Source organism: Falco cherrug, chromosome 3 (assembly GCF_023634085.1).
Source record: "Falco cherrug isolate bFalChe1 chromosome 3, bFalChe1.pri, whole genome shotgun sequence".
NCBI lineage: Eukaryota > Metazoa > Chordata > Aves > Falconiformes > Falconidae > Falco > Falco cherrug.
This window is the reverse complement of record NC_073699.1, coordinates 73030389-73051556: the sequence shown is the minus strand read 5'-3', so window position 1 is coordinate 73051556 and position 21168 is coordinate 73030389. Positions and strand designations below refer to the sequence as shown.

General features: G+C 38.3%; 1 protein-coding gene across 2 annotated transcripts in view; it reads left to right on the top strand.

Moving 5' to 3' along the window:
* The window catches only part of GABBR2 (gamma-aminobutyric acid type B receptor subunit 2), a 487779-nt gene that overhangs the window by 312496 nt on the left and 154115 nt on the right, over positions 1-21168 (top strand). For both annotated transcript variants that reach the window (XM_055706084.1, XM_055706085.1), the window contains exons 9-12: positions 5-85; positions 4913-5063; positions 5557-5689; positions 18587-18694. In XM_055706084.1, the coding sequence (XP_055562059.1) occupies positions 5-85; positions 4913-5063; positions 5557-5689; positions 18587-18694 (473 nt within the window). The remainder of the gene's footprint in view (positions 1-4; positions 86-4912; positions 5064-5556; positions 5690-18586; positions 18695-21168) is intronic.

The following is a 21168-nucleotide window of genomic DNA, read 5'->3' as shown; positions in this document are numbered from 1 at the left end:
GCAGAAAGAAAGGAAGTGAAGGTGGGAGAGTACAATGCTGTGGCTGACACGCTGGAAATAATCAACAATAGCATCAGATTCCAAGGTAGGAGAGAAAACTGGAAAGAGGTACAGGAATGACATGGATAACTGCATATAGTTTGTAATACTGTGTGCTGGTAAAGAACTGTTTTAAGAGTTTTAATATCAAAAAGCTATGACACTGTGTGAAGAGAAAGGGAGCTGAGCTGTGCTTAAGAAAAATAGGAGAATTTTTTGATATATGTTTTGATATTGTGTACTTGTTTTTCATTCCAATGACCATGACAAATTCAAATTCATATATGTACACAAACGTTCTTTGATATTTCAACAAGCTGCAGATAGGTCTTCTATTTCATCTCTACCAATCAATAATGTTCTAGTTTCATCCCCAATTCCCACTCCCCCAGCTCGTCTCACCTGAAGGATGCTCTAGTGTGCTGTGTTTGCACACAACAAGGAGGAGGTGTTTGTTTTTCTTTGGGAGGTGTCTGTTAGACAGTTAGAAAATAGAATTTTAAAATACCAAGGCTAGCTTTAAAAGGGCCCATGTGAAACACAGCCAGAGAGGCTGTTCAGCCCAGCAGCACTCCCAAAGTCCACAGCAGGCATATAGCCTATGTTGCTGTATCTTGCCATCTTGTATCCCATGCTACACCATAGTTAATGTGGGGACTTCCTCTGCCCTCACAACAGTTGGAGTGCAGGCATACCCACAGCTTTCTGAGCATATGATCATCACAGCCAGATGTCAGTTGAAATGAATTTTTCACGTTCTCTCCTGTTGAATATAGGTATATACATTATTTTTAAAGCTAATAAGTAAAGTCAGCTTAATGAGATCTGTTTGGTTTCCCCTGGGAGTGGTGGATGAGTACCAAGCTGCTGTATCCCATGCTCTACTAAACCTGCCTCCAGTGTCCCACCATCCAAGGTCTGCATGAGCATGACTGGAGTTTCACTGCAGTGATCTAATTCATGGCTGCATGTCCATCTGTTGGAGCTTTCCACCTTTCCTTTTGGTATCCTTTGCAGGACTTAAAAGAGCACAGCTACATGCACTTCTCACAACTGTCATGGAGAATGAGGCTTTGGGAATGAAGAGTGCAGAATCTGTCCCAGCTGCCAAAGTATGGGACCCAGCAGATTATTTTTGCTGCAAGGAGGAACTGATGGCGTACTTGAATACAAATTCAATACAATTAATTTCCAGATAATATATGCAGGATGAACCATGTAACAGGAGACAGGTTTTGTTCGTCATTCCATGCCTTCATAGACAGTAGAAGATGGGGAAAATCTCTGTTTTGGCTTTTCTCAGGATCAGACTCCTAGATCTTTTTCTGACCACATCTGGTGTTTCTTCCACCCATAGCCTGTCTTATATTTGTCTTAATGTGTATTATGTTACTCACAGTGAAACTTTCTCCATTTACGCACCTTAACTTTTTATTGAGGTGGTATTTGATGTGGAAGACACTGGTTTTATGTCTTCCAAGTAGTATAAAAAACTTAGTAACTTTAAGTATTTAAAATGTGGAGTAGTAAATATAACCCTGTTTAAACCATTGCATAAAATTGCACACAAACGAACAATAATTCATATTAGAAGCAATAGAACTGAATAGCCATTGCACAAATAAAAAAAATTAAATTTTATAGAATCACGGGTTGTTTATATTTAATAAATACAAATCAGCAGTATATCCTGTATATTTTACATACAGCAGAGTGGTTTTTTTTTCCTTTAACATCAGTTCTTTTAATTCAGGCATGTGCACTGTTGTATTTTTGGCTAGGTACTTGTTGCCTAATTTTGTGAAGCGTCATGCATTGTAAATGTGTGCTCTGTGGTGGGAAAGGGAAATGGAGGAAATCTCAGGTACTTTTCTCCAATATCAAATTGGCAAATGGTGCCTTTACTGTCACTTTATTGTGATCACCTAAAAGGAAATTTTTTTTCAGAAATGTTGGGCATAAAGACTGAAGGATAGCAAATATCCATTGTCTGAATTGTTTCAGCTAAACTAATAGAGATAAAGCTATTTTATTGTATGAATCCTTGAACATTCTTCTAGGTGCAAAGCAGAAGAGTGAATGTCAAATTTAGCTATGGCAGCTGCCAGTCAGTTACTTACAGCTCTGTGGTCAGTGGGTCCACAGATCTCTGCCTGTGCAGCAATTTTGTGAAATGAAGCTGCTTGGCCCTGTGTGGTAGACGTAGAATCATAGAATCGTTTAGGTTGGAAAAGACCTGTGAGATCATGAAGCCCAACTGTAAACCCAGGACTTCCAAGTCCGTCACTAAACCATGTTCCTAAGCACCGCCATCTATACGTTTTTTAAACACCTCCAGGGATGGTGATTCCACCACCTCCCTGGGCAGCTTGTTCCAGCGCTTCACCACCCTTTCAGTGAAGAATTTTTCCCTAATATCCAACTGAAACCTCCCCAGTGTAACTTGAGGCTGTTTCCTCTTGTCCTGTTGCTTTTTACTTGGGAGATGAGACCAACCCCCACCTGCCTACAACCTCCTTTCAGGCAGCTGTAGAGAGCAGTAAGGTCACCCCTGAGTGTCCCTTTCTCCAGACCAACCAACCCCAGTTCCCCCAGCTGCTCCTCATGAGACTTGTGCTCCAGACCCTTCACCAGCCTTATTGCCCTTCTCTGGACGTGCTCCAGCACCTCAATGTCCCTCTTGCAGTGAAGGGCCCAGAACTGAATACGGGATTCAAGATGGGGCCTCACCAGTGCCGAATACAGGGAGACGATCACTCACCTGGTCCTACTGGCCACACTGTGGGGGATAATAAGCCAGGATGCTATTGGCCTTCTTGGCCACCTGGGCACACTGCTGGCCCATGTTCAGCCGGCTGTCCACCAGCACCTCCAGGTCCTTTCCCACCAGGCAGCTTTCCAGCCACTCTTCCCCAAGCCTGTAGTGTTGCGTGGAGTTGTTGTGACCCAGCTGGAGGACCCGGCACTTCTCCTTGTTGAACCTCACACAGCTGGCCTTGGCCCATCAGTCCAGCCTGTCCAGATCCCTCTGAAGAGCCTTCCTGCCCTCAAGCAGATCAACACTCCTGCCCAGCTTGGTGTCAAACTTAGTGAGGGTGCACTCAATCACCTCCATCCCAATCATCGGTAAAGATACTAAACAGAGTTGGCCCCAATACTGAGACATGTGGAACACCATTTGTGACCAGTTGCAGGTCAGAGGTAACTCCATTTACTGCCACTCTTTGGGCTCAGCCAGCCAGCCAGCTTTTAACCCAGTGATGAGTACACCTGTCCAAGCCATGAGCAGCCAGTTTCTCCAGGAGAATGCTGTGGGAGACAGTGTCAAAGGCTTTGCTAAGGTCCAGGTAGACAACATCCACAGCTTTTCCCTCATCCACTAGGCAGGTCACCTTGTCATAGAAGGAGATCAGGTTCATCAGGCAGGACCTGCCTTTTGTAACCCCACGCTGGCTGGGCCTGATCCCCTGGTTGTCCTGCTCATGCCACACAGGATGATCTGCTCCATAACCTTCCCCAGCACCGAGGTCAGGCTGACAGGTGTAGTTCCCCAGATCTTCCATCCTGCCCTTCTTGTAAATGGGTGTCACATTGGCCAACCTCCAGTCTTCTGGAATGTCCCCAGTTTAAAGGACTATTGATAAATGAGCTTGGCGAGCTCCCCTGCCAGCTCCGTCAGGTGGATCCCATCTGGCTCCATCAACTTGTGCACATCTGAGTGGATCAGCAGGTCAGTAACCATTTCTCCTGGACTGTGGGGACTTCATTCTGTTCCCCCTCATCCCTGCCTTCCAGCTCAGGGGGCTGAGTACCCAGAGGGAAGCTGGTCTTGCTGTTAAAGGCTGAGGCAAAGAAAGCATTACGTACCTCAGCCTTTGTGGCAACGTTCCCCCACCCCCCCTGCATCCAGTAAAGGAGAGCTGATGTGAAAGGACAGGCTGAGGCACTGTAGGGCACACAAATCCCCTTCTGAAGGAAGGTGGTGATGGAAAAGACCTTTTGCCAGTCCCCTGCACCAAGGGAAAATTTAGTACGCAGGTAAAATGGAGTGTAGGAAGTAGGGGATGCAGAGCTTTATTACAGTTGTCGGAAAGTAATCTTTCTCATTAAACTGAGAAGCCTTTAATTAGTGGGAGCTGGCTGTCGATCAAGCACATGGCTTTAAACAGAGTTTTTAGGTTCAGGCTTTGAAGTCCACATCTGCAGGGATTTGTAAAGTGGGTCTGTCCCCATAAAACCTTTGCTGTTCATTTTTCCATATTGTTCCATACTGTAGAATCCTGATGGCACCAACAGCCCTCAACCTCCTGTACCTCCTGAGACTTCTCTCACCCTGCCCACAGCCCAGGATCCTATTTCAGCCCCTCAGAGCTGTCAGTCCCTGCCCCAGTGTTGCCACACCAAAGCTGGTCTCCAGCTGTGGTAGGTATCTAGACAGGCAGTTTGAATTTGCCCTGATAATAATCAGAATGTGCAGAGAACAATGCTTTCTGTTTTCTGCTCATTGGTCTGTCACTTGTTTCAGGGAAATATAGCTTCCTGGTAAAATTTACAGTCATAGTACGCATTTTAGTGTTTATTTACACTTTAAAATGAGGATAGTTAGCATATATTTTACAGGGTTCTGCATTAGGGTTTTGCTGTAGGTTTGTGGGGTTTTTTTCCAAAGAGGATGCTTACCTGCTCCAGAAATGCAAACCTTCTTATCAATCAATGTGACTAACATATGTCTGTCCAAGTCAATGATTTCATCAGCTACTGATGTGGTTCAAAATTGCTAAACTGAGGTATAGTACTTAGGAGAGACAAATCTTCTTATAGAAAATTTACATCTGGCTGAACTTTAAGCCTTTTTTTCTTCTTGTAATTCTAGGCCTTGAGCCTCCAAAGGACAAAACAATTATCCAAGAGGAGCTACGCAAGATCTCCCTGCCTCTCTACAGCATCCTCTCTGCCCTCACCATCCTAGGAATGATAATGGCCAGTGCTTTCTTGTTCTTTAACATCAAAAACAGAAATCAGAAGTAAGACACTCATGTTACATCTGTCACTACTTCTTTCATATTTAAATACCATGTTTATAGAGTCTGTCTCATATATATGTGTGTACATATATAAGGAAAATGTTAAAACTGGAAAGATTATATTTTAGAACTATTTAATTGAAATGACTGTGTAATATATTCACACTGAAACAGATTGTCTGTCTGTTAAGACAAGTTCTTTTATACTGTCTGGAAAGTGTAATTTTTTTATTTATGTTTGACTGTCTGCAATTAACATTAACTACCTAATTAATCCATCAGTAAAATAGGAGATCTTTATACTAAACATTCAAAAAACCTGAAACAATGCTAGACTTTATAAAATATCAAATAGTGTGCATGCCTATAGATTGCATGGAGTTCTACAAGAAGGGTTATCTGTTTGCCTGATTACAAAAAGCTCTTCTTTATTGCTTTAATAACCTAGAAGTAATCACTTCCTCTTTAATGCACTATCACCTTTTGTCTATAGACTAATAAAGATGTCCAGTCCCTACATGAACAACCTTATTATCCTTGGAGGGATGCTTTCTTATGCATCTATTTTTCTTTTTGGTCTTGATGGATCCTTTGTCTCCGAAAAGACATTTGAGACACTTTGCACAGTAAGTAATTCCATATATTCTAGTTGAAGATAGTCTTACAGGAAGCTCTGCAAGAAATGTAAACAGAAAAGTTCAGTAGTTGGATGTCTCATTCCATTTAATCACTGATTCTTTTAGTCCTTTCCTGAAATGTTTTCTGGGACCAAATTCTAAAACATGCACAAAACTGTATGATTATTAATGAAAGCTTCAGGTACATTGGGGATTTGGTCTCACACTAAAAGAGTAGATATGCTTTCTTGTTTTGAAATTATATAAATTAAGTTGATTTATTAAAGGTTATGTTCATAGCATGATGATTAATAATATCTGTGAAGCTACTATGTTTTCTTTGTAGATTTTTTTATTATTTTAGACTTCATGACTGCTGCTTGTCCAAATGTTTTTACTCAATCCTTTTGGCTGAATCTCCAAAGACTTCTAGTATTATTTCCAGACTACGCTATAAACTCACACAAGCCTAGATCCATGTAGAATATATTCTAGTTGAAGCAAAACAAGCAACTCAAACCAAATTAAATATGTCCATGCAGAAACTTGTAATGTCTTAATTGCTCACTGTAGTATGCAGCCTGACTGACAGAGGCCATTTCAAAGAAAGGGAAAGAACTTCACTGCAAGTATATTCCTTCCAAAACCAATACAAACAACATTTAAATTTATCAAATATTTTCTCAAAAAAATTCAAGACTGTGCTTTGCCCATTGTCTAAGAATATCAGACTTGCTCAGGAGTTATCCTTACTGTGGTTTTGATCCTTCTTGAAGTCTCTAAAAAGTTGCAGTTCACATCATCTTTTTTTAGGAGTTTGAATTTCTGCTGTCATCACTGGAGAGAGAGAAACTTTACTTCCAGAGAATAATTCAAAGCATGAAAGTTGGATGCCTAAAGCTAGTTCGTGCAGATATATCCCAATATTTCAACTGAAATCCTCCATACTGACTAGAGCCATTACAGAAGTGAAACATCATGTGACATGTTCAGTTATACCATTTCAAAGCACTAGAGATGTCTTTAATACATGCCAAGATGCACTAGACAAAGTATGGGTGAAAATACAAGATTTTCTGTGCACAGTCTTAGCTTCCTTAGTTGGGCCTGGACACAGCTGTATTTTAGACACCTAAATGTTAGCAGCAAAAGAAAGAAGGAGAGAATATCCAGTCTTCCAACAGCTAGAGTGCAAATCCTCTATATAGCTAGTAGAAAGAAGTGCCTCAAAGGCTGTAGAAGGATGATCCTGTTCACCTCTCCCAGACTGTAACTCTGAATACATAGGAGCCAATAGGAAGTGGAAGATGCCAACATCCATTTTTTATCCAGCAATTATGCCCTTTTTTGTGAAACAGCTTCTAATGGAGCAGAAGTGTCATTAGGAAGTCAGTTGTTGATGTCAATCCCTATTCTTTTCTTACCCTCTGTTGCAGAAGAATCTGGTGGCAGGAGTAGCAAATTTTAGGTCCTGCTGTCTGCTCAGCCTGGAGGGCCTTGTGTTCAGAGCCCCTGACTGCACTGCCAGGCTGTGGGCCATTGTATGACTAGGCTACAACCCGTTTCTTGAAGCAGCCAAGTACAGCTGAACAGAAGGAAAGAAAGTAGGAACCAGAGGTACTCACCAGCACAGAGTTGTTCTGGGGAACAGGTTTCCATCCAGATTTAGCTATATAAAAGTACATTTAAGTCCTCCTTTAAATGCGAAACAGCTCAGTCTTAACTCTGAAAAATGAACCAACATTCAAAATCCTGTGCCTCTGAGCGAGAACATCTCTGCTGATTTTTCCCTAATTTGTTTCTGAAAATGTAACTACTACTCTCATATTCTAAATGCAACAAAATTTAAGTGAGGGCTGTTTTGTTCTGTCTTATCTTACATGTCTCTTCTTTTTTTCCAATTTGTCACATTTGTCACATTACGTTAAGTCTGTCTGCCGAAGAGGGAAAGTTCTAGATGGGCACTCGAGTAAGATAACTACCTGACTTAATTGACCACTAAAAGAAAGGGGTGGGGGAGAACATTGTGTTCTTAAAGCCAACTTTGATTAAGAACTATCACCACATGCCTTGAACAGTGATTGATTTTTTTTTTTTAGCATACTTACATTTTATACCAATAGAGCAGAGTCTGGGAGATTTCTCCCCAGTCTAGGCTTTCCAGGTTCAGTTCAGAGCAGAAACATTTCTAATTGTGCTTTCCTGTGCACGGCTACTGATTTAACTTAGGAATCCCAGCTCTCTCAGCAATTAGTATTACACTCATAGGTGCAAGAAACCCTTCAGAAGCAACCTATCTAGCCTTCTGCTTATTAAAACAATTCTTACAAAATTTCTTCCTCCATTTATAATTTTGTCTGTGGGATAGCTTATGCTTCTCTTAGAATCATCTTTACATGGCCACTATTGACTGTGGCAATGCACTTTCCTTATATCTAGAAAACTGAATTAATGCTGGGGGATTCATAAATATGGGACACAAATCCATTCTTCTGTTCAGCAGCTCTTCTGCGTCTCCTCCTTTCTCCCCAAAACATCTACTAGCGCTGGATACAGCATATATGTTCTGCCCCGCGTCATGAACATCTGTATTTTCATATAGGCAATATGCTTAGTGGTTTCATAAGGACTACTTACAGATACAGGTTCTTATAGGATCAGACCAACATAAATCTCTCTTGATCATCCATTTAACTGGAAATGCATGGTTTTGATTACCCATTCTAGCAATATTAAAGATTAGTTAAAAATTCCCATTTTAGTTAAGACTGTGGCTTAGTCTTTAAGAGAACCAGCTACAATGGAGGGTGATCATAAGAACCCATGGAGACAAAAACTTGTGGGTGTAACAACTACACCCCAGGCATGGAGAAAAGTCATGTCAGTGAAGGGAGAGATATTTTTTTTTTTTTTTTTTTTGGGGGGGGGGGGAGTAAAAATTTTGATTCAGTTTTTATAAGCGCATGAAAAACCTAAAAAGCTGTCATTAGTGTTATCCCCTCTCTAAGCCAAGTAATCACCCTCTTTGTCTTCTGTATTTCAGAAGCTATTAGATCTCACCTGAGTAGCAGTATGTATACAATAGCAACTTTATGTAATTAGGTATGTTACATATGATATCTATTTAATATTCTGGGGTTTTTTGACAACACTTATAGGAGGTCCTTAAATATTCCTGTGTCCACCCACAAAATTCAGGAAAAATGGTGTCTAAATTGTAGCTATTACATTCCAAATCTATTGTGTGTGCTTCCTCTATAGCACAGTATTGCAGCACTCTCCAAGCTAGCCAGCTGCAACAAGGTCTTTTACCACCACATACCAACACACTCTTCATGCCAGTCCCTCTGCTGCCTCCTGGTCTCTCCTCACCCAGGGCACACGCTCACCCTCTCTCTTCTCTCTGCTTCTTCCTCCTCTCTCTTCCCTGGCTGCTCCCTCTTCATTGGCTGCCCAACCCCTTAACAGAACCCACCACAGCTGCACCTTGTCTACATCGGCCAACCCACCGCCCCTGAAGCCAGCCCACAGCTGTATATTATCAATGTTAAGTAACCCAGCTTCATTCCTCTACAACACAGTGTTTAGAGGGTGAAGTGCATTGGAATTGCTGGTCTTTTTGACTTTTCTACAACCTACATCTACTTATGGCATATGTATTATGCTGTAATATTTCAAGGACATTGAAACATCATCCAAAATTAGCCCAGTAACACTTGACAATTTTAAAGGATTTCTTTGATAAGTTGTACCACCATTTCCCACTCTGTAAAGTACTGGTTGTAGGAGGATTTAGTATATAAATCAGTATGAGTTGTCATATTATAAAACTCCAATTACATGGAATTGAAACTTCCAAAGCAGTGAATCCTGGTAAAGTGGTCAGTGTATTACAGAACCATTAGATCATGGCCTACTTAATAGCAACTTTTTTGGTTCTACAGAAAAAGGAGAAGCAATACAATATTTCATTAAATGCATATGTATGCCAAAGTAGAAAGTGCTTCAGATATGAGGGAGAGAGAAAGAATGAGAATGATCTATCTTTGTTTTTAATCTCAGAATTACCATGGTATCATAGCAAAAAAGAAGGTAGAAGTACGGGTGTGAAACAAGATGTGATGCCAACTGGAAAAATGCAAACAAGTGGAAAAATAAATGGAAGCATTTATTATATGGAGACAGAGACTCAAAATTAGCAATGCCAGTGATACATCCTATGAATAGAGTTTAAGCTGACATACTAAATAGAGATACTTAAAATAGAGAGAATATTAGATATGATCATAACATTTAGACTGCTGTAATACATTCTACTGAGAATTTCACACTTTACATTTAAGACGAGTACTGTCTTCACAAGTTGGAACTACTACTGATGAAAGGCTACGAAGGCCCTAAGGAGGAGCACAGCCTCCTCTGTTACGCATGTCCCTCAAGCAGGTAAATAAAATTATGTCCATATTCTCTGGATATAACTGGTTAGGTAGGGGCTGAAAAGAAGATGGGTTTAGGTACTCCAGGTTGCAGCAAAATGCCCGTAGTTTCCAACCAGGAAGGTCTGTTGTATTAGATAGTGGTAGACTGAACAGCTCTGCTTTTGTGTCCTGGTAGTCCTGATGTGTAGCAGCACTTTCTCCTAGGGAGTATGCTGCACTGGGTGATTGCAATGATGGCAAATGATCTGTTTGGAATAGTTCAGTATAGGAATCACACTGTTCTGGGAGATATGTTTTCTGGAGATAGCAATTGTCTACCAGTCTCCTTTGCACTCCAGAGTTCTGCATAGTTGTTATATCACAGATAAGAGGATCTAAGTCTTGTAATTTACACAGACACAAAAATTAAGCATGCTTTATCTTATGTCATTAATTAGAATGATTGAGATGAATTGCCAAAACCAGGCAGGTATTCTGTGATTCCTGGTGATCTCACTTAGCCCTGTCAGTGTTTTGCCTTGGATCAAGTAAACAGCGTGTGAAAGTTTTTGCACACCTGTGGTGTTCAACGGTGCCCTCATCCATCCCAGGTTGTGCCCAGGTCTTCAGATTTCAGTCGGTTGCTCTCAGCTATGATGCAGGCATTTGGAAACAGGCTTTGTATGGAATGAAGGAACCAAACAGCAGGGTGGGGTGGAGATACAGAAAGAGAGAGGGAAAGGGGAGAGATACCAGTGATAAAGTCCAGTTACCTACTGCAGTGTGTGACTACTGGACTTTGTGTTTCTCTCAACCAGACATCCTGAGAACATGTACATTCATGGCAACACTAGATGTTATAGACCTTACCTTCTTAAAAGTGTACTTTAAAATGGGACCTTTAAATGTCTCCAGATCTTCAGAAGCGCTTAGGGTTTTTCAGCTAATAGTTATGGATCATGGACACTTTTGACTCTGCATCTTGTAGCAATGTGAAAGGCAGGTTTTGTTCTTTTTTACTGATTTTTCATAGTCTTATGTCTGCCCTGCTGAGAGAACAGCTAGGCAGGGTGGAATTCCGTGGTCTACATTGCACCTTTTCTTGGGAAACCCTGAAACTGTGCAAGTTGAGGATTGCAGGGTGGTGTAAGAGTGGAGGGACATGGTGAAAACCACATCCAACAGAGACTGAGAGACTGCAGTGAGGAGCAGGGAGGAAAACCAGGTGTGAGAGGTTATGGAACAGTTTTCTAGGAATGGGGGCAGGCTGCAGGGTGAGGCAAATCCTGAGTAATTTGCTAAAGCTCTGAAAGTCATGGAGCTGGCCGAGAGCAGCTCTGGAAGTAGGGACTTGCTTTAACTGGTAAACAGGGAGCAGAAGATGTATGAACCTTCTATCTATTTATTTATTCCTGCTTTGTCTTGCCTTGTCACTTTGAGTTTTCTCTGTTTAACCATTTTGGGGGAAGCTGACTGAAAGGAAAATGTCTGGGCAGTGCCACCTGGAAGCTGTGGCTGTCTTGGTGTACTTTGGGCAACAGCTACTTGGACTAGACCCTGTGCTACCAAATAGCATCTAGCCTTGATATTTGGTTAGTAGTTGATGATGTATGTACTCCTTATTCATACTCTTTATGCTCATTAGGCATTGCCATAGATTTTGGGGTTTTCTCCCCTCTTGGGGCTTTATATTTGCCTGATACTTTTCCTCAAACTGTTTAATTTTGGCCAAGAATGAAAAAAGCAACAGATAGACACTCAGTTTCTACTGAACTGCAGAAGGATTTGGACCTCTAATCCATTTCTTTGTCTCTGGAAACTGTAGCCTTTGTTTGTGTCTTTAGTCTGGCCTTTTAATTTTGCATGTATTCTTTAGTTTATTTCCTACTTAATTGTTTAGCTGTTAATTTTAATCTCCCTTTTCTGTATAATCAGTTTCATAACTGTCCTCACTATCGTTCAGTCTGAGGCGGATTTCACTCCTATTTAATTCAAAGGCAATTCTATTACTGAGTTTAACATGAGCCTGATCAGCTTCTATTTTAGTAAATGACTTTTTTTTTGGGGGGGAGGGGGGGTAAAGCAAAAACAAAAGTTACAAGGCTGAATAGATCCTTGAAACAAAATTATTTCGTATGCTGAAGCAAATACATGACAACCTTGCCAGAGATTTATTAAGGTAATATTTTTAGAACATTTTGTCTCTCCTTCAGTAAGACAACAGCTAGATTTTCAAGCCTCCTTATAGAATCAGGAGCAATTGTAATATCTTTTACACTACTCATGTATTAATTCTGAAAAATGGTCTGAAATATATTAGGAAATCACTACAGGAGATCTCACAGCATGTGAAGAACCACTGTACTTAATTTATGTGAAAACAGCAGGATTAAATTCTCTAATGTTATTGCCACTTATGTTTTACAAGAACCGTGTCAGTGCCACACAGATTCTAAAGAATGAGTTAAAAGTTGTGAATTCGTGTAAAAAAATGTTTTATATAGAAGAGAAAAGTAAAATTCAAATAGATGAACTCATTCTTTGTGGCCTGCCTGTGCTCACACTGGGGATTTTGCCATGGTTCATAGAAGCAGGGTCAAGCCTCAATGGTAACTTGTTGAGAGCACACATTTTTGTTCATCGTAATTATCCTTTATGTCCCCAGTTTGCCAGGAAAATAGAAGGTGCTTAATTTTCAGCTCATGAGTAGTCCACAGAAATCAACAGATTTGTCTGCTTAAAGACAATTATACTCTCCAGGGCTAAACCCACAGCATGGTGTATTCTCACGTTTGTCACTTTTAAGATGCCACCAAGCTGCTCAGCACTAAAGTTCAGCTGCAACCTAGTCCTGTGGGTACTGCAGCTTCCAACCTGGTACGTTTGCAAAATGGGATAATTATTGATATTCCCAAAATGAATCAAGCTGAGTCTCATAAACTAAGCTGGGGAGTGTCTCAGCTGTCAAGTCCTATGAAAGAAAGATTTGAATGTTTTTATTTAAAAGAAACCATTAAAATTAAGGTCTTGAGATTGTAAAAATTAGGTTTTCAGGATTCTTAAATCTGAGTGACTCCTCTGCAGGAACATAATCTAAATGTTTTTCTAACTAAAGAAGACATTGCTAAAAAAACAAGCTGTTTCATTATTCTATTCAAAGAACTGTTATTAAAAAAAAAAGTAACTTGGAGAGGTGATAAGAAGTTTGTAGCTCTTTTTGCAACACATGGAAGTTCTTTGTGTTGATATGTGGGAGTTTTGATCCTTCATTCTGTGTCTTTAATCCCATCTTGTTGTTTGCTTAGTATTAGCAAACTGGATTAGTATAGCAAATTTAAAGCTGCAACACAAAAAAAAGAGAATACGTAGTATACTCAGTTCAGAAGGTATTCTTTTTCTTTCAACTTAACAGGGGAGTAAAATACATCACTTTCTTGATCAGCTGCATTTGAAATTTTTATTATTGCTTTCATGAGCTCAATACCTTCCCAGGTGTTCATTGTCAGCTCAATACTGTATGGCCTTCTGAATGCATATGCAGTGATGTTCAAACATGGGAAAACAATGGAACTTCTTTAAAAATGAAGCTTTTTACCTTTCATCAATTCAGCCCATTTCCCAAGATAACCTTATTTTATAATTTTATATAGGATTTTATTAAAATAAATTATTTGAAATAAATTCAAATAATATTGAAGTTTATCTGAAAGTTAGCAGTACTCAAAATAGTGTTTTTCTTTGTTAGCTTCATTCTTAGAGTATATAAACAAGGAGAGACTTTTCATTCTTTGTTCCGGATGTTTCTAATGTTTTCACAACTTACTAACTTCCCCTTACTAATTCATTGTTAGATGGCTTCTTTTATTAGTAACAAGTTGTAATATCAAATAACCTTGTGGGTCTGTTACACAGATATATAAATAGTAACCATTTCACCATTCACGTAACAAGATGATGGGAAAGATGCAGATAGATTTGTGTGAAGATATCAAATAGCAGCATTCAAAATGTAGTCTGGCCAGCATACTCTCAAGGTTGAAAAGAAATATGATTCAAAATGAATTAACTTTATATAAGGCTGTTAAGCTATCGGTGCTTATTATTATGATGGAAGAACAGTCTTACTTAAAAAAATAAAAGCTATTTAGGACCTTATGGATAAGTTTAAAACAGAGGCTTTTTGCAGCAAAGGGAAGTTGAAAATAAATGCTTCTACAAGATGTAAGGAGCATCTTGTTCATAAATGCAGTGACTGTTTAGCTGGACCTTACATTGTTTAAACACATTACAACATTTGTTCAAACACTAATATTTGACAAAGGTGCATTTTTGTTTGTTTTAAATAAAAATCATATCTGTTCCAAGTCTGCAAAACTACCCTGAATGGTTTGTTTCTTTGCAGACACACTTTCAGTGTTTGGTGGTTGTCAGCTGTGTTGTCCACTAAATAAGTGATTTCTAGCTTTTTCTCTTATCATAATTTATGCACCTGTAAGAGGTTCTGTCAAGTAATTTATAGGAAGCACAAATTCCATGTACATACATCGTATTTTTAAAAATACATCCCAAACAAAAAAGGTGTAGGAAGTATAAAGCAAAAAGAAGTAGGAGACTGCATTTTAGCATCTGCATAGACAAACTTGATTGTTGTATACCAAGCCATATTATCTCCTTTGACTCTTGTGAGTTGTCTTTGAATGATGGATAACAAAAAAATTTGTAGGAGATATTCTGTTAGTTAAAACATGTTATTAAAAAAACCGAAATAACCAAGAAATAAAGGCAGATAATTGAAGGTATATCCTAAAATTCAATGAAAGCATGAGGAAATTTGTAATGATCTAACCTTTTAAGAAAAAGATAAACAGTAGCTATTTTTGCATGTTACCCTTCTATAGAAGCATAAGAATGTTGTCAGGTTTTGTGTCTAGTTTGGAGTAGGGACTGGAATGCAAGTTTCCTGTCTTCTAAGGAGGTGCCTTACCTGCTCATTTGGTCGGTACTCGGGGGAGGGCGATCCTCCTCAGCTTCTTCTTTCAAAATGCATTGTTAAAAATTTCCAGCATAAGAGAATTGCTGATTGATTGTATAACATTATGGTCATGCTCTCCAGTTATTTTCATTGTGTTCTTTCAGATGAGTAGATTTTGGAGGTATAATACATTTAATGATATAAATGGGCAGATGTATGAATTTCAGAGGCTTTTGCTGTTTTGTAATTTTTTAATTTTGCTTTAAGTATAATTTAAGTATAACTAATGAATTATAGGAGACAAATTTGAGGTAATTTTCTTCAAAATTAAAAATTTATTTTCATCTGAAACTTACCATCTCATTCTTAGCAACAGCAATCTCATTTTGACAAAATTTCCTGGTATGTTTAAGCTAGAATGTTTCCAATATAGCCAATAGTTATATTATTCTAATTTGCACAATCCAGATCAGGACTACATAAAAACTTTTAAACCAAACATGCTAGAAATATTTTTTTCTGAATATCAGGTTAGAAACATATTATGAGCATAATTGAATTTAATACTATTCCCAAGAGGCAATTACTGTTTCAGTGAGAACAAAACAGTCTTATTAGAGACATGAAAATACCATGTATCTGTTTGCCAAATATGTCACTAAACTGTACACAAACGAGCTGAATACTTATTAATAACAACAAAAACGATTGAATGCTGAATATGGTTATCACGATTCAACTGATGTGAAGTCAAAAAAGATGTAACTCGCTAATATGAACATGTTGGCATGAAATATGTTTTTTAAATCACTCATAGTTGATCTACGTGTGGTTTTACTGAAGTTACTAGCATAATGATGTACGATGATAGTTAATGGGCAAAGATTTGAAAAAATATTTGAGTTAAAAATAATGCTTTTCTGACCTAAATATCTATTCCTATCTATTCCACCTTTTTTTTTTTTTTGCAGGGGGGTTATGGATTTCTTTTTCAATATCCCATTCAAGAATGACACAACGTGGCAAAACTCATGCAGTTTGAATCTAATTGCAGTTGGTTACTGGTTTTATTAATATCAAGGTTAACCAGCAATCAGTGAACTATACGTTCCAGGGTCAATATCAGAAATGCAACAGATAAACCACAACATCAGATGCTAATAAAATGTTAATATATGCATACAAATATCTAAACAGTCTCCTGTATATTTTCCCAATATTTTTGAATAAATGCACATGCTGAGTTACATGCAGAGAGCTCCCACTCACAGGACACGAGTTACCAGCCCAGCCTTTCTTCTGGGGGTGCAGGTTCCCCTATACACACCTGTCCTGTAAGAGATGTAGGCTTTGTACCCTTGTGTGTATCTCTGCAACCTGGCAATGCCCACACTGGTGAGACAGCACCTCTGGAGTTCACACTTCCACACTTGAGGTGTGTCCCCCTGCATGGTGCAGTGTTATCAGTTTGGGCCATATGCCTTCTCAGACAGTTTTTGGGTGTCCATTTGTATACACTCTTCTTTGCCAGGACCCAAACTGCTGTTTCTGTGTGTACCCTTTTCTCACTAATTCACCATTATTGATGATACATATCATATTTATTTATTTTAAGGAACTGTAGTAATTTTATGTCTCTTACTGTTTTATCAACATTTTTGGAGTGAATCATACATTTTTTTTCTTTTCTGCCTTGATATCCAGTCACTAATGCTTAGTAAAATTCAGAATTTCTATTCTACACAATATTTTTTTTTTTTTTTTGGGGGGGGGAATCACTATTTGAATACAAAAATGAAAATTCTGAAGATTTTTGAAAAGGCAAAAACTAGATAACATGTATCTGGAAGTGGAACATTTTGATTATTCCTGATATTTATCTTAGATCCCAAGTTTTGCAACTTACTACAATGCCTAGTTTCTCATCGATATGCATGTCCTAAAGTTACAAATTAAGTTACAAATTAAAAATCCCAAACTCTCCAGAAGTCAGATGTGAAGCTAAGCCAGTTTCCAATGAACAACATTGCCTTTAGGTCATCTAAAGATTTTTTTTCAAAATCCTTTCTCAGAATTTCCTAGTTTCTATAAATCAGGCTTTTATATCAAAAAACAGCTCTACAGGCCAAGGATGCATGGCCAACATGGCCAAAACAAGGATGCCTTTCCCTTTTTCTAGCTTTGCCTTCCCTGTCTTTAGCTGTTCTCTCTCCCCCAGTTTTTTCCATCTGCAATGTACAAAGCATTTTATTTTTACTTCTTTGCTGTCTTTTGTGCACTCTCCGTTTTTGACAGCCCAGTCCACGTGGAATCTCTAGAGGGAGCTGGACATTGATCCTCCTCCTTGTGATTTCTCAGGCTCTCAGATTCAGCTGTAGGCTTCCAGCTCCTTGTGGTACCTCTTGCATGATTTTCCACCTGCGCTGCTCTGTAGTCTTCAGCCCCTTTTTGGGGAAGAAAATGGTCTGTTCAGGGCAGAAAAGCTTTCAAACAGCCAAACCTCCAGGGTAATGAAAAGAGAAACTTCCAAGGAATTAGAAGGGGCCGCACTGAGCTTCCTGCAACCCTTAAAGTCACTGGCTTAGTTGAAACCAAGCCTGAAAGCGAGGACCTACTTTCAAGGATGCTGTGGGCAGGTGGGGAATTGCTCAAAAAGCTTTTGTAACTTGTGTTCTGTCCTCCCTGGTCAATATAAGGTTTTTCTATTTAAAAAAAATAAAATAATAAAAAAAAAAGTCATCATCATTCTACTCATTTTCATTCTAAAGACAAATCTTTGTTAGTTTTAAAATCTCTGCTTTTCTCTGGGAAGCTCCCTATGAGGAAAATGTCTAGATAGGTCTATGCCAAAGCTATGGCCAGCTCAGGGTCCCATTACTTCATCGTTCTATGTAAGCTCACCATCTCCTTTTCCTTAGGCCAATATTGCAGGTGCTATCTTTGATTCGGGTCTTGCCCCAAAGGTCTGCCCACCAAGTCTATGTTCCTGTCTTGCCATTTTCCCCTATATGATAATTTAAGGTCAGTTTCTCTCATCTTTCCAGCATGCTCAAGGGCTGCATTAAGGGATGCATACGTTACATACTACGGTTTCCTCTTATTTAGTCTGAATAACTTCTCTGCTCCTCTGTTCAAAACGTTGCTGTTAATATTGGCTCCCTGGATACTTTTACAGTCTCAGTCTCTTGGTTTCCTCCACTAGTTCCTTCCTGTGTCTGCACAGAACACAATAAAAGTGAGAAAAAAATACAGAATATTGTAAGACTTGTATTTTTATGTATGGAATTGATTGTTAATTCAGCATCCAGATTTGTTATAATTGGAGATGGGGCTGGAGGGAGGAGAAAAAAGGCAAGCAAGCTATGAATTAGGCAATTCTGAAATGTCAACATTTTTGTGAAGTTCTTTGAATAGTTTTTTGAAGTCTTGAAAAAAAAGTTGGCTGGAATGGTGATATCCATATTGTCTACTGAAAATTAAATGGCTTTGTCTTTTTTTATATATATATATTTTTAGGTCCGAACATGGATTCTTACAGTGGGATACACAACTGCATTTGGAGCAATGTTTGCAAAAACATGGAGAGTTCATGCAATTTTCAAAAATGTAAAAATGAAGAAAAAGGTGAGGGGAAGTAAACTCTTTTCTTGTTGCCCTGTAATACAACTCTCTAACAGTTTTGCTACATTACCTGGGTGGCTGTACTTGTGCTGACTCTGTTCATGTGTCACATTCAAAGATCCTGAATGGTTTGATATTGAGGCTTTCTTGGTCTCCTTTGTAGTCTCTAAGAGTTGGAGTCAAGCATCAGCCCTTCAGTCTTTATAATGAGAGGTGGACAGTAGAGATGGCTGTAAATTTTCAAAGTTAGTTCAGATCCTCACTTTTATTCAGTATGTTTTTTATGCATCCAGAGGTGGTCTTCTGGTAGATTCATAGCTGTTATGAAATGTTTTCTGTATATATCTGTTTAGGATGCAGGCATTACACACAATTTTTTCATGGATTTGTAGGAGGAAAGAAAGGAAAATGCTGTTTATACAGCTTTCTATTTGTAATTTTGATTGAAATTTTGTAAGTTTACCTTAAGACTGCTTGGAATTGAACCACGCTAGTTGTCTCTGGAATTTTTGGTTCAGCACGTTTTCTCTATAAACAATTAGGCTTAGCTTAGGAGTACTACAACAATTCATGTCTGTATTGTTCATTTCATTTGCTTTTAATCAGATGGTTTTATTCTAAAATGACAAAGCTGGTGAATAGAAATCAATCTGATGGAGAAAACAGTAAGAGAAATGTGCATGAAACAGAAACAAAATTGCTATTATTATAGTGAGAAGTAATACCAAATGCAGTTCCTATAGGCAGCTGAATAGATTTATTCTAATAAGTGGTAAAGAGTCATTTACACCCAAAATAAGTAGAATAATATTCCAAAACCTTGTCAGATTTCTCAGTTTGTTTCCCTCTATATGTAGTCATGGAAGAACTGTATTACTACTATTTTTGTTAGTACTATGTTATTTTTTCCACAGTTGCAACATGTAGGGAGATGCTATCACCACAAGATACACCTTTCCCTGGAAAGGTTTTGGATTTAAATAGACAGAGAGAGTTAACTCAGTTTCTAAAAAGATTTATGTCTCAGTTTATTAAGGAAATACATGACATGGCTGGAACTGGACCTAGCACTCTGGCACCTTTACATAGCCACCTAGTACTTTACTATTTGGTCATGCCAGATTTGCTTAAATGTGTGTTAATGAAATCCAAAATATCATTTAATGTAAAAAAATAATGAAAAGTAAATAACAAGTATCTTAAAAATAACTAAAACTGTAAGAAATTTATGTACCAGAAATAGTGTCTTTGGATGGAGGAAAGTGGAGACCACCCTTTCTGCACCTGTGCAAAGTGGCCACATAATATATCAGTTTATGCTAGCAAAGTCCAGTATATATTTTTAAAGTATCTTACACTACCTGTATTAAAGACTTTTAACCAAAGCTGAGTCAGTATTTTACCTTCTTGAAAAATGAAATTTTACATTGCAAATATATTTTCAGCTATATTGGTAAAAATCTTTGTAAATTAGTGAAGTTACATACTGGTGGGGTAACACAAAAATATTTACTTGATAACCTTTATTATCCTAAGAATTTTATCATTTCTACAATACATATTATTCCAAATAGAAATAAGCAGGTACTTCAGTGGACTGTCACCAAGTATTTGCTTTATTGTTTTTTAGAAAACATTTCATTTTAGAGCTTCAAGTTGCTACTCGATATTAAATATCACTGTCATTTAGTTAAATGTAATCCTCAAAGTCTGTATAGTGGCTGTTCTTCAACAGGCTCATCAACAACTGCAAATTGCAATTATTTATTCACAGCTGTTTGTTAAAAATTACTTAACATCAGTTTAAAAGGCACTGACCAGTATAAGGGATATAAACTTTCAGACACCTGGATGCTGACCTATGAACTACTTCACTGTAAGTGATACTGAAAACATCAAGGCTATTACAGCATCTTATTCAATATTCTGGAATTCAGAAAATAACACATTTTGTTCTGTAAACTTTAAAGGATCATAGCCACAGAATTATCTTGGTTTGCTTTATTTGGATTTTCCACTCCAGAACACAAACATGAATCATAAGGCAACAATTTTCTTAATGCAAACAAATTAGCTATACAGGGTAAATGTTTACTAGTCCTACTTTTTCTTTGATTTGCCAGGATAGAGCATTTTTAAGAGTTGATTGAAAAACATGGCATTCTTTACTTATGTCTTACAAGGATATTTCCATTTTCAGCAGATGTAGTTTACAAAGTATTTTGTATCTATGGAAGCATAAGCAACAGAAATTTTCACAAACAATAACTAACTGATAAATAAAGGTAGTCCTGTGTGAAAAAGCACATTCATGTTTCTTGAATTAGCTGTGCCATGACAGCACGTGACATGACACACAGCAGTTTCAATACAAGGAGTACAAAATTCCAAAATTATTTAAGTACTATGGAGCCTATTAATTGGGATCGCTTCGGTTTCCACCTGTATATAAGTATGACAGTAAAATCTGATATTTA